The sequence below is a fragment of the Aspergillus nidulans genome, chromosome V, assembly GCF_000011425.1.
Source record: "Aspergillus nidulans FGSC A4 chromosome V".
Lineage (NCBI taxonomy): Eukaryota > Fungi > Ascomycota > Eurotiomycetes > Eurotiales > Aspergillaceae > Aspergillus > Aspergillus nidulans.
This window is the reverse complement of record NC_066261.1, coordinates 2,940,473-2,954,036: the sequence shown is the minus strand read 5'-3', so window position 1 is coordinate 2,954,036 and position 13,564 is coordinate 2,940,473. Positions and strand designations below refer to the sequence as shown.

Genomic DNA, 13,564 nt, shown 5'->3' with positions numbered 1-13,564 from the left:
ACCACATGCCTCAATAACTGATCGACCTGAATGGCTAGCCAAGCTGTTCTGAGCACTTGCACTAGTACATCTAGTCCATACCTAGTCTAGCATAGCCCTCGTATTCCTGCTTTCACGAGGGCTTATGTGAAGATCCTGGTCATTTCTTCAATCATTATACTCTGAGTAATACGACAATAAGGTCGACATGGGGTACTCGATTTCGCAGAGGGCCCGCCATTATCTAGTATTCACAACCCTATTGAGAGCGTCTCGAACTCTTATACTGGCCGAAAGATCGACAAAATGCTGGCCAAGATACTGAAAAATACTGATAGAATACTGGCCAGATCTGCATTGGGTCGTCACAACCCTGATCGTCACCCTGCGCCCAGCTACGGTAAGCGAAGGTGACGATGCGGCTCTTCAGAGGTCGCTTGACCAGAACCCTGAAGGATGGACGTCTTGCGGCCTTGCCCGAGGTCCAGTCCATGGTCGTCCGCTGTTGGCTGCCCTGTCTGGCCTCTGCCGTATAAGAGTGGCACTGCTGCGGACATTCCTCACACCACCTTACCCCCGTCAAGTCATCCATGCGATCCATTCTGCATTTGTGCTAAATGTCCTACCATGCCAATATCAGCAGGTGGATGAGTGATGCCGCCTCTTTCTCATGCTGCTGTTGTTTCGAATAATGCCACCGAGCTAGGCCTCGAGGTGGTTTGCTCGTGGCCGGTCTCTGGCCAGTATGGCCCCGGCACCAGGGTGCTGTAAGTCTTTCATAGTTTTCATTAGAACAAAAAAAAAGAAGGAAAGGAAAGGAAAAGAGGAAGAGATAGGCTAATTCTGTGAAGATACTACGTCCTGATCGCGGCCTGCGTCTTTGCGCGCAAGGAAGAATGGGTGAGGAATGCCTGTCTGGCCGGTGCATTGCTCTTCCCGGCCATTGCCGCCCTTCATGGCATAGTCCTCGCTGCCGTTCATGTTGATGGTACGTCGCCGGCCCCGGTGGTCCCCAGGTGGCAGTATCTGACTGGCGTAGGTGCTATTGATATGGATGTTTATGGGGCCTTTCAGCTATGCTCGATCGGGATCCTCACCGCGCCCCTAACCGCGAGAATGTCGGGCACATACTTCAAAGATCCGCGTCGGCACATTCTTTTCCTGTGGACAGGTCTCATTCTAGCTGGTGAGTGCAGTGCTTCAAGAGTTCGGTGGTGTCGGCTGACAAGATGTGCAGGGCTGCTGAGTATCACAGTGGAACTCTTTAGGGCCAAGCCCTCAAAGTGCACCCATGATGACAACGGCAACCCTGTCCTTTCAGATCCAGCGCGGTTCCCCTACGAGGCTGCTTCCTGCGGTCTACGCTGTTCTGCCCAAGAGGGCCCCTTCTCGCCCATCCGCGTCGGCTCGGCCGACGAGATCTACGTGATCCCTTCACCGCACCGGCTTACCTTTGGGACGGCGACCCTGTTGGCAGCGGCCTGCTGCGTCCCCGCTGTCGTTTCGCTGCTGTACTTCTGGTCGCTGGTGCTTCGAGACACGTGGAATAACCGGTTTGGCGAGAGCACTGATACTGATCGACGAAACGAGGTCATCGAGGGTACCAATGGGGCTACGGAAGGGAAGATGCTGCAGATCAACAGCTTGGTACGCACCGTTCTTAGTACGGTAGAAGCTCCGGTATTTGCGGCTGCAGTCCTTGCCATTCTTGTTCTCGGCGAACGGAATTTCTTCAGTCACCCCGTGAATTTTGGAACGGAGCCGATAGCCAGTATAGGGCAGTGGGCGCCGATTGTAGGTACGGGCTTTGCGATATTCGGGTCGCTGTACCTCTTCCTCACCGACGACGGCGAGAAACCGTCTTCAGCCTGCAAGTGCACTTGCCATAACGCCCAAGGACCAAGTTCACGCGGCACAGACCCAGCAGCGTCCACAAACAGCAGCGAGTTAGCCCATTGTGAGATAACGGTCGTAGCTAGCCCTGAACCCGCACATACCCATCCTACCCAAGAGGAGGCCCGCGACTTTGGCTACCGGCGCAGCATCGGACGAGCTCTCAAGCGCCTGGCAGACACGATCAGCATTGCCGCTCACGACCGTCTCACCGACTATGACTTCAAACAAGGCCCGGCCCTTGACTTTCCCGAGATACCAGCGGAGGAGCAGCGGAACAGTGAGCTACCGCAGATCCGTGATCAGTATAACCTGAAGCGAGACTCCACTGCCAGCCGCACCCTCTCAAGGGTTGGCTCAACTGTCAGCACAGCTTCCTGGAGGGATGGCGAGCGAAGTTCAACGACGTCTCACGGCATCTCTCCGCGCTCGTCCAGACAGTCTACGCGGTCGCGATCCCCTTCGCCCTTGCCCTCTCCGTCTCGAAGAGACGATGAATCCTGCACCTTTCCGGGCTCGCACGATGGCTCTCCTTCCTCAAGCGATCCTCCTATCCTCAACACCCGTAGGCGTCAGAACACCCTAGAGGTCCCACCCCACCATGGTCCGGTGAGACGCAGTTCGTCAATATCGTCAGCCTCAAGCTCCAACTTCACAATGGCTGGAAATCTACAATCGCCTACCATCGTGGTCTCAGCAGACGACGACGTTTCTCCTGTCTTCCCTAGACCTGGTTCTCCAGAGCCAAAACAAGAGGTCCCGCCTCACGCGTCCCGTCACGGACGGCGGTTCACTTCGTAAATAGATATTTGAATAGAGAGTGCATATCTTGGACTGCATAACTTCTAAAATTCGCCGAGAGCTATATTGACTTCCAGTGATCCCTATTTTCTTAAGGACATGGCTTTACGGCTAGTATCCAATCGCCAACTTATGACAAAACGTCTACCCAGAACCTAGAGCTAAACGCTGATCCGGCAGAGGCCAACAATTGTACACTAGAATTAGTCGCCTGTCGGCGCTTTCGCAAGATCATTGGCCGATTTGTCGGGATTCAGCTATCCCCGCATATTCTCCAGAGTACTCCAGGTTTTAGTACTTGTGGGTCGACGATCTATCTCCCCATACTTTGGAGAAGATACAAAGGCCAGTTCCCAATCCTTCGCCAATTGCTCCTTATCCGCGATGTAGCTCTGTGGCTTTCACTGGTGGCCTGATTTCGTGTATTAGCCGAGCTGCTTTCTGAGTATTAACCGCGGATATACGTATTGATTTACAGTATCATGCAGAATATATAACCGCAGCACCGGCTCCACCACCAGCTGTCCGTTGTGGAATGGAGCTCACACTTCTTTGGGCAGATCTCGTCATTCACCCTTTTCTGCAGGCAGTATGACATCTCAACGTGTCGTTCCTTCTGAACGTGAGGTCGCTGAGCTTCGGAGGGTAGAGGGTCAGACAGCCGATCTCATCCGCCAGGCGCAAGAGAGCGATGAAGCCGATCGCAAGTTGACCATCCGTCAGGCCGTGAAGAAATACAAAAAAGCAGTCTTCTGGGCCTTATTTCTGTCTACTAGTTTGGTCATGGAGGGGTATGACCTGGTGATAGTATGAGGCCTTGGCGATCAATCCTTGACGGATACTGACTGGCATCAGATCACTTCATTCTACGGCCAAACCCAGTTCAAGGAGCGTTTCGGCGTCTACGACCCAGCTTCAGACCAGAAGCTGATTCCAGCTGCATGGCAGTCCGGTATATCGAACTCGGCTCTGGTCGGCCAACTAGCTGGTCTTGTTGTCAACAGCATCTGCCAGGACCGGTTCGGCTGCCGTCGAACAATGATGGTCTTCATGGTGTGGATGGCTGTCGCCATATTCGTTCCTGTCTTTGCGCCATCTCTTCCAGTGCTCGCTTTTGGAGAGGCATTTTGCGGTATACCCTGGGGCGTATTTCAGGTAAATATCCGCGAAGGACATGAGCTTTTCTTGTCTGACTTTGCTTATAGACGCTGTCAACCACATATGCTTCCGAAGTAGTGCCAACAGTTCTCAGACCATATGTCACCGCGTATGTCTGTATGTGCTGGGGCGCCGGCATCCTTCTCTCCTCTGGCGTTGTTAGGGCTGTAGCAGGACTCCAGGGCGAATTGGGCTGGCGGCTCCCATTCATGTTGCAATGGGTCTGGCCCCTTCCACTTTTCATCGGCGCATACTTTGCTCCAGAATCCCCTTGGAACTCGGTGCGTCGGGATAAGATCGACGAGGCAAGGACAAACTTGATGCGGCTATACCAGGATATGCCGGAGCGAGAGCATCAAGTGGAACAAACCTTGGCCTATATCAAATACACGACAGAGATGGAGAAAGCCGAGACTGCCAACGCTAGCTTTCTCGAATGCTTCAAGGGGACCAACCTGCGGCGAACTGAGATTGTGAGGTTCCTCACTACCGTTGTTTCTCTGGCCCAACTGACTGGTCTCAGAATTGTGTTGTTTGGGCAGCCCAAATTCTCTGCGGAAACGCGATCCTTGGATACTCAGTCGTGTTTCTCCAGGCCGCGGGCTTCAGCGAACTGCAAGCATTCAACATCAACATTTCGTTATCGGCCTGTTACATTGTCGGCGGCATCATTTGTTGGTTCCTCTTCCCCCACGTCGGGAGGGCGACAATCTACATGAGCGGGCTGACCTTCATGTTCTTCTGCCTGGTCACCATCGGAGGACTAGCTTGGGGTCCAGGGAAAGACGCCCAGCTTGCCATCGGTATCCTCCTTGTCATTTCCACGTTATGCAACATGATTGCCATTGGGCCGACATGCTACCCCATTGTCGCAGAGACACCGTCCGGAAGGCTGAGATACAAGACAATCACCATTGGTCGGTTTGTTTATAACCTAACCAGCATATTCACCAACTCTGTCACGCCTCGCATGCTCTCCTCCACATGTAAGTTGCCTCGATCGTCCTTGTGCGCAATTCTGACTTGGGAACAGCCTGGAATTGGGGAGCCAAGGCCGCCTTCTTCTACGCAGGGACCAACCTGCTTTGCAACATCTGGTGCTGGTTTCGGCTTCCTGAGACGAAAGATCGGACGTTTGGTGAAATCGATCTGCTTTTTACCCATCGTGTTCCGGCGAGGAAGTTCAAGTCTACTCATGTCAACCGTACGTACTTCTCAAACTTATTCTGCTTCGTATTCATTAACTGATTGACAGAATTCGCCCATGGCGGCGACTATGTGTCGAAGCAAGAGGTCGAACACAAGGAGAACGTGGAATAGGCAGAGAAGACTTTCGCAGTATTACCATGAAACTTGGAACTTTAATGAATACTTGCTCTGTATAATGGCCGTTTGGGATAGGAGTGTTGTGATATGAGTGTCAGATAGCAATGCATTTCTTTACCTAAACAAATATCTATCTTCTCGCCACACATTCCGGAGCTAGATAACAGGCATTGTGACCAACAGTACTGCTATGCCTAAGAAGCATGGCCGAGAGTTCTGTTTGGAGAATAAATGCCCGTTCCTATACAGTTGAGCGACTGAACGTGTAGATGGTCTCGGCTGTAGGCTAACCCCACGTTTTGGAAACTTATACTGACGGAGAAAGCGACCAATCAGCGTGCAAGAGCCCCGACGCCCCGGTTGGAGTCAGCGCGGGGAACTCAAGTTGTAGACGCAGTAATAGTCATAGGATGGCCATGCAAACTGCCTAAGAGGCGAGATCGATGTGGAGGACTTCTCATCCACTTTGGACGGCTAATTACTCCACGGCATCAGCTCGGTCTGATTGCAGCTGGAGTCATACCGCAGATGGAGCGTCGTATTTACCGAATGGAAAGTGATATGTTGGTCTTCCGGACGCCAGACAAAGCTTTAAAGTCCCATCACTTCTCACATTCCGTTAAGCGCAATTCACAGTCTCAGTAGGTGACCTTGTTTGTTTACCATGGCTTTCCAGCAAGTGCCTGTCCGTAATGTCAACATTACGTCCGCCTTCTGGTCGCAAATGCGGCAATGCTCCAAAGAAAAGACCATTCCAGCCATTATCAAAGCGCAAAAGTCCTTGCAGCATTGGTACTGCCTGACGTGGAAAGAGGGTCACGAGATCCAGCCTCATGTGAGTGAGCGCATTCGCACAAAATAGAGCCAGTACTGATAATCCTGCAGCCTTTCTGGGATAGTGACATATATAAAATCGTCGAAGCGGCATGCTACTTTCTTATGAAAGACAAGGACGACGAGCTGATGGCTACTGTTGAGGAGGCGGCCGACATGATACGAGCAGCACAGCACCCGGACGGCTATATCAACTCTTATTATACAGTGCTTGGAATCGACAAGCGATGGACCAACTTACGCGATATGCATGAGCTTTACTGTCTCGGCCATCTAACAGAGGCTTGCGTAGCCTATGAGACCCTCACAAACAGTGGACGGTTGTTGGAACCGGTACTGAAGGCCCTTCGACACGTTGATTCTGTTTTTGGAGCCGAGCCGGGAAAGAAGAGAGGATATCCTGGGCATCAGGAGATCGAGATTGGTCTTCTGAGGCTATACGAACTATGTGGTGAGCCTGTTTTGCTGAAGCTTGCCAAATACTTCATCAGTGAGCGAGGTCGGAGAGATACCAATGGTGAGACTTATTTCGACCACGAAGCCAGAGCCCGGGGCGGAGATCCATATGATCACTTTGGTTCCGAGATGAAAGCCTGGTTCCAGCACCCGCGGGATTATAGCTACAATCAGGCTGATCGACCCCTTGTTGAGACCACGGAAGTGAAGGGTCATGCGGTGCGTGCAATGTATTACTACATCGCAGCGACCGACCTGGTTCGTCTTACTGGAGACGAAGAGATCAAGGCTGCACTGGACCGCATGTGGATGGACATGACAGAGCGGAAATTGTACGTCACAGGGGGTATTGGAGCCATGCGTCAGTGGGAAGGCTTTGGTGCCAAATACGTTCTAGCTGATACCGACGAGTCAGGGATATGTTATGCCGAAACTTGTGCCTGCTTTGCGTTGATTATCTGGTGTCAAAGGATGCTTCAGCTTGACCTGGATGCCAAATACGCCGATGTGATGGAAGTCGGACTGTATAACGGCTTTCTTGGAGCCGTGGGATTGGATGGGGGGTCGTTCTATTACCAAAACCCCCTACGAACATATACTGGCCACCCAAAGGAAAGAAGTGAGTGGTTCGAGGTTGCTTGCTGTCCACCGAATGTCGCGAAATTATTGGGGTCAATGGAATCTCTTATTTATTCATTCAAGGATGATCTGGTCGCCATTCATCTTTATATTGAGAGCGACTTCACAGTCCCGGAGACCGGTGTGGTGGTTTCTCAGAAAACAAATATGCCTTGGTCAGGCGACGTCGAGATAAGCGTCAAGGGAACGACAGCCCTGGCATTGCGAATTCCAACCTGGGCAGAAGGATACTCGAGCTCGGTTCAGGGAGAGGTCAAAAATGGCTATCTTTACATTCCTCACTCTCAGGATTTGGAAGTGAAGCTCTCCTTCACCCTCAAAGCACGAAAGCTCTATCCCAACCCAGCAACAGAAAAGGATCAGATCTGTATCACACGTGGACCATTGGTATACTGCATTGAAGATGTTGACAACGAAGTCGACATTGACCATGTTGGTTTGGTAGACGGCCCTGTGACTGACGGTGAACCAATCGATATCGCGACGGTCAATGATGTGATCCCAGTGAAGGCAACTGGCAGAGAATTGGTAAAGGGGCAAAATCATTTGTATGCATCGGAGCCATGGAAGTACGGCGACAAAAAGAATCTTCTCTATGTACCATACTTTCTGCGGGCGAATCGGGGCGGCAAGGGCGGGATGACAGTCTGGGCTAAGCGACTAGAAGCCTCATAGACCCTAGTTCCAGACTGGGAGCCTTGGGTGGTACGGAGTTCCTTGACCTTTGAAACAAATCCGCCTGGCAAGAGCTGAGTCAGTAGTTTGCACAGCAAGAATCCTATTCATTTGCCAGGTTGGAAAAAATAGTACTGAACTCAAACACACCCCGTAAAGGGGCTGGACAATCGCAGCTCGTAGTTTAAACGGAGATTAGCACATCGCTGGCCCCTTGATAGAAGTTCACTTGGAAAATTCCAGCCATGAATCAGTTGCAGGAGTCTCCGGGGCAGCTGTTAGTGACTCATTGACACCATCATTGTACCGTTCCGATACGCTGGCATCGTAGCGATTCAAAAAATAAATCATCCAGCGATCCATATCGAAGTTCTCTTGTGTGCTGTTCATTTGACAAGCTCGATGGAATGCCTTCAGGCGAGTCATGGAGAACTCCACGAGCGACCAGTGTTTTCGGAACTGAAGCAGCATTATGAAATTCTGCTCCAGTAGTCTCTTGGCTTTTTCGATGCTCTCATCGTCCGTATCAAAAAGAAGCGTATATAGTAAAACAGACGACGCGACGACCAGGAGGTGCCCGTTCACGGGAGACCAGAGGCATTCCATACCGGGGCGCGAATTAGTATCCCACATCACCTGGCTGAGCGCCGTGGCATGTGCTTTGCATCTGGCCGCGTACATCACGGCCTCATGGTCAGTGCTGCCGTCAGGCAATCTGGCTTTCTTATTGAGGAATTGGTAATATAGCATTTGGCACTGGTGGTGGTAGTTCAATTGCAGGATTGTAAACTCGCGGCCCAAGTCACGGGCAAAATGCCGCTCCCGGTTCTCGGATGTGTGTTGCAGATGACGTGGTAAGTCACGAAGATAGCAATCTATTTCGTGCGATATCTCCCTGACTCGCTGTCGAATATCGATCTCGCTTATTGTGTTCTGAACTATCTCATCATTGAGCCGCATGACCTGGTCGTGGAATGTTGATAGTGGGAGCATCCACGTCCACAAGCCGTTTGATCGGAGACCCAAGGCATCAATCCTCGTTTCGGAATAATGGTCCGGTGAATCAGTGGACTTCATGTTTCTGTATGCTTCTTCCTCCAGCGGTCTCCTAAAAGTAGAGCTAGCCGTGAGCTGCTTTGGGATAAGAACGCGTGCAGCGTGCCAGTTCTCCATCATCCACATTACCCAGAACACTATATGAAGCTGTCAGCTGGGAGACTGCTCGGTGGTCCAATCTATACTTACTTCTGATCTCCACCTCGCGTTTAATAGGATCATCGCTCAGATTTTCAGGCAAGCGCAACATCCGCACCATGCAAATAGCTTGAGAGGTTAACAGCGCCTCCTGAGCGGAATCGCCCTCAGCGAGGGCGACGAACGACAGTAAGATACTTCCTTGCAGAGACGCCAAGTTAATCAGCTCTGATCGGGCGTTGAATGACCGCATTGCCGCCTTGAACCAGGGCCGCGCTCTGTGCCAGGGATGAACGCCCTCGAAGTACGAATTGGAGGAAAAACTGGCCGTGCAACTGATAAGTTAAACGCCAGGAAATTTGGAGTGGTAAACCTACCGGGCCATCAGAGCAATCATGCCGAGGACAAGAAATTCTGGAACCCTTCCAGCGCGTTGTTCCGCTATGAAGGTGGTGCGATGGAAGAGAAGCAGCTGCTTCTCATCAATCAAATCAAAGTACAGGTCAACGAGCTCATTGCACACATGTTCTGGGGGCAGGCTGAGATCTGGCTGCGATACGTTGATCTTGCCTTCCGCGGGGGCGATCCTCGTCTCTGGTCGATGGATGCGTGAATCAGAATGAGGAATGCTTAGGCGGCCGTTGAAAGCGCTACTGCCAGAGTTGCCCCGATAGTCGTCAACTAGATCGCATTTCCGTCTTTTCTGGGAACAGGAGATGCATGATCTTCCAGGCTGTGGCGTTATACATCGTTTCTTGCGAGATCTAGAAGAGTATCAGCATGTGTTCACGTGGACTGCGTTCAGCACCCGTACCGACATTGCGTGCAGGAGGAAATCGGACGCATCCTAGAATACCCTAATATGTACCGCTGAGCAAATGGGATTCACAGCGCATAACATCAGGTTCAAAGGGTAATGGATGAGCAGACTAGTCTTAGGGAGAACCACGATATGGGATGAGATGGAGGAAGACACGAAAGCCGGGAGGAGAGGAGCGAAGTCGGCAGAAGCTCACATGACCGTTCTACGGATGGAGACCGCAGGACTAAAGTATGGCAATAATTATGTGGAACTAATTTTACTAAACGTATCAAGTTTCGTCGTTTGATCTACGTATCTCTATATAGTTCTTGCATTTAAAGGGGTATTCGGCGCCCAGTTCATGCAATGCAATCGGGCTCCGGCTGCCGCATGATAGGAATCTTGGGCTTCGGTGGCCAGTCGCGACTATAACGGCTCCAATTGAAGGGCGATGAAAAATGATAACGCCCTGATCCCACCCATTCCCCCTGCTGCTGTTGCTGTCCAGTAAGGTTTGTATCACTCGGCAAGGTGACGAGAGCACGGGAGTTCGGCGGAACAAGGAGCTCCAGCGTAAAAATATCTCTGTCGATCTCGATCCTCCATCGACATTCTAACCGCCCATAGGGGGTCTCATAAACAGCCTCAGCAGAGTCAATATTGCCCCCGGGAATTGGTTGGACGCTGAATTCTTTCCATCCGGGAACGAGTGGGCTGATCCCAGCTACGATGCTATGAAGCCAGTTGATGATCGAACCAAAAGCGTAGTGGTTGAAGCTAGTCATCTCTCCAGGGTTGATCGAGCCGTCAGGAAGCATGCTGTCCCATCTCTCCCACATGGTCGTCGCGCCCATAGTTATGGGGTACATCCAGGACGGACAACGCTTCTCAAGCAGCATCCGGTATGCTATTTGTGGATAACCGCCTTTCGTCAAGGCGTGGGTGATGATGGGAGTTCCAGCAAACCCCGTTGCCACGCGGAACTGCGCCAGGCGCACCAACTCAACCAAGCGGCTAGCTGCCACCTTCACTTGTTCGGCGGTAGCATGTAGCTCGAAAATAATCGCAAGGCTCAAGGCTGTCTGGGTATCTCCTACGAGCAGGCCTGATGAGGCAATGTATTTGGCTTGAAATGCGGCCTTCAGCCGACCAAGTTGTTCCTGGAATCGCTTTGAATGCTCGACTTCTCCCAGGATCTCACTGATCTGAGACATTACAGATGTGATACGAACTAGAAAGGCATCTGCCACCAATGTCCCATTAGTCCGCGTGTCTCCCGGTTCTACTGGCGGTGCAGTTGGGTCCAGCCAATCTCCCAGTTGCCACACCTCAGGGTCCCAGAGTCCGTCTGGACCTCGTTGGATGCCTCTGTCAATCCAAGCGAGCATGCTCTTGTATTGTCGGTGAAGAATGCCAGAGTCACCATAGGATTGATACAATGCCCATGGGCCCAAAATTACCACGTCGTCCCATTGTGCTTGCGGCGTTGGTGGCCAAAGTTCTTCAGGTATTACGTTCGGCACAACAAACGGTGGCACACATCCATCCTTTCCTTCATTGAGCTGTTCCACAGCAACGTCTTGAAGCCAATTACCCAGCATGGCGGAGGTATCATAGAGGAAGTTTGCAGACGGACCGAAAATTTGAATATCTCCAGTCCAGCCAAGGCGTTCATCACGTTGAGGGCAGTCTGTCGGGATAGACACAAAGTTGCCTCGCATACTCCACAAAGCGTTTTTATGCAGTTGGTTAACCATTTGGTTTGAGCATGAAAACCAGCCAGTCCGTCGCATGTCAGTGTGCATCACCAGCGCCGTAAGGTTTGCAAGCAATGAACCGTCGCTATTTTCGTCCCATCCATCGACTTGGACGTAGCGGAATCCATGAAACGTGTATTGAGGCGACCAATTAGTCAACTCTTTACCAGCGCAAATGATTTCATCCGTACATTTTGCGATGCGCAACGGCCGGGTCGCGAGCTCTCCATGTTCCAAAGCCTCGGCATGCCTGAAAGTAACGCGGGATCCGGGTGGTTTGTTGACCGAACGTACACGTAATCGGCCAACGAGGTTTTGGCCAAAGTCCACAATAGTCTTCCCTAATGGGGTTTTTTGGACTGATACGGGTTTGATCTCTTCCGTGACCCTAACAGGGGGAGCGTCTGGGGCGACCAATGTTGCAGTTGGGAAAGGCAGCACTTGGACCGGCACCCAGGGCGAGTTGCCGCTTTCGACAAAACTGCTGTTCCAGCCCGGGGTTTCCTCGCGCGCATCGTAGATCTCACCGTCATAGTATTCGCTCGTTAGGGTCGCACTTTGCTGACAAGTCCATGTGTGGTCCGTAACAAGAGAAAAGGATTCAGCCTTGAATCGGACCTCCAATTGTGCAACTGCCGCAATTTTGTCACCGTAAAGTTGCCTTCGTCCGCCCAAAAAGCCCAGGCGGGTTGCATACCAACCCTCCGCGACTTCGATTGCAATTGTATTTGGCCCATCGCGGTTGAGAAATGGCGCAATGTCCAGCGTCTGATAGTTCAACCGGTAGCGATAGCTCGTCCAACCTGGCGCCAGGCAATGGTCACTAACCTCGCATCCATTAATGAATGCTCGGTAGATACCCAAGCTCGTGATATAAAGGCGTGCTTGAGAAATGGTCCCCATTCCCGAAAGGTCGAACGACTTGCGGAATCGTTGAGGACGTAAGGGGCCATCGGTTGCCTTTGCCGGATCTGTGATGGGAAGTGCAGCCCAGTCCTCTCTGTTGAGCAGCGCACACTCGACCATAGTCCAGGACGACCAATTAGTTGGCTCCACCTCAGGCTGGCCGACCCCGCGACCGAAAGCCCGTACCCGTACCTGGGCAGATTCTCGGGACTTCAACGGCGTACTTGGCCATGGCACCAGAACTGAGGCATCACCGGTTACCAGATGAGTTTCTATCTCCAATTCTTCGCGACGGGTGATCTGGATCTCATATGCCGTCTGTTTCCAGTTGTGAGGACACCCTTCGGCAGTCAGAAAGCGCCAGGAAAGTCGTGGAGTAGCTGTTCCTACGCCAAAGCCAGTGTCATGATGCTCGAATGTCAGGGACTCTAGAGATACCTGTCCGGCCATATTCCTTTAATGTATAAGACCTTCCCAGGCGAGGAGGTAGATGTCCTCTGCTCTCACCTTATATGTACTCCAACTCTGACAGACATTCGTGCAGGTCACGCTCGGGAACAACGCACCGCGCGACGGGGCACTGCATAGTGATACACTATTGGTTGAAGTAGACTCTGATTGGGGTTGTGAGTGACTGCTAGAGCATCTTACAACATAATCATTGATCAGCGGATCGCAAGCCCATGCTCCAGCCTCCAAAAGTGACCTGAGATGGAGATCTCGTGGAGACAAGGCGGCGAACTCAAAAGCCGATTCGCTGTTGTTGACCTCTCGGCTAAATTCAAGGCTGCAACTTTGAACCGAACCTCGCGAACCATCGTTCACAACTCTACGAGCGTTCTCTTGTATAATCAGCATGTCGACTTGAATTTCTCCCAGTAATCGACTGTTTCGATCATAATTACTTGGAAGTCTGTCGCGCCAGTGATACGAATATTAGTATGCATCATGAACCCGAACGCTTAAGGGCAAGTATGGGGGTTACGGTAACACTGTGACCATCGAGACCATGCCACATTCATGTGCCGCGAGTGGTGTACTGAACGGTATTGGGGCCATTTCAAAGGTGTTAACAGGGTCATGGTACTTTCAGACACTATTGTCTGGTCCGTAGAACTTCTGAGGGAGGCGATCAAGCGGATGA

General features: G+C 51.7%; 4 protein-coding genes across 4 annotated transcripts, besides 1 other annotated feature; 3 read left to right on the top strand and 1 right to left on the bottom strand.

Moving 5' to 3' along the window:
- Window positions 1-13,564: part of a sequence feature (contig 1.93 620..340023(-1)) that runs on past both edges of the window.
- ANIA_05303 (uncharacterized protein) lies at window positions 634-2,697 on the top strand (the record flags this gene model as incomplete). Its single annotated transcript, XM_657815.2, has 4 exons — window positions 634-746; window positions 831-967; window positions 1,054-1,165; window positions 1,248-2,697. 4 exons carry the CDS (start codon window positions 634-636, stop codon window positions 2,671-2,673), a joined length of 1,788 nt encoding a protein of 595 aa, XP_662907.1. The 3' UTR covers window positions 2,674-2,697.
- ANIA_05304 (putative MFS alpha-glucoside transporter) lies at window positions 3,265-5,151 on the top strand (the record flags this gene model as incomplete). The annotated part of the gene is made up of 6 exons (XM_657816.1): window positions 3,265-3,480; window positions 3,529-3,828; window positions 3,879-4,304; window positions 4,355-4,817; window positions 4,865-5,035; window positions 5,087-5,151. 6 exons carry the CDS (start codon window positions 3,265-3,267, stop codon window positions 5,149-5,151), a joined length of 1,641 nt encoding a protein of 546 aa, XP_662908.1.
- Window positions 5,822-7,885, top strand: ANIA_05305 (glycoside hydrolase family 127 protein; the record flags this gene model as incomplete). The annotated part of the gene is made up of 2 exons (XM_657817.2): window positions 5,822-5,992; window positions 6,043-7,885. 2 exons carry the CDS (start codon window positions 5,822-5,824, stop codon window positions 7,759-7,761), a joined length of 1,890 nt encoding a protein of 629 aa, XP_662909.1. The 3' UTR covers window positions 7,762-7,885.
- ANIA_05306 (uncharacterized protein) lies at window positions 7,987-12,870 on the bottom strand (the record flags this gene model as incomplete). Its single annotated transcript, XM_657818.1, has 5 exons — window positions 7,987-8,954; window positions 9,007-9,278; window positions 9,333-9,719; window positions 9,774-9,802; window positions 10,237-12,870. The coding sequence occupies 5 exons, from the start codon at window positions 12,868-12,870 to the stop codon at window positions 7,987-7,989; spliced, it is 4,290 nt and encodes a 1,429-aa protein (XP_662910.1).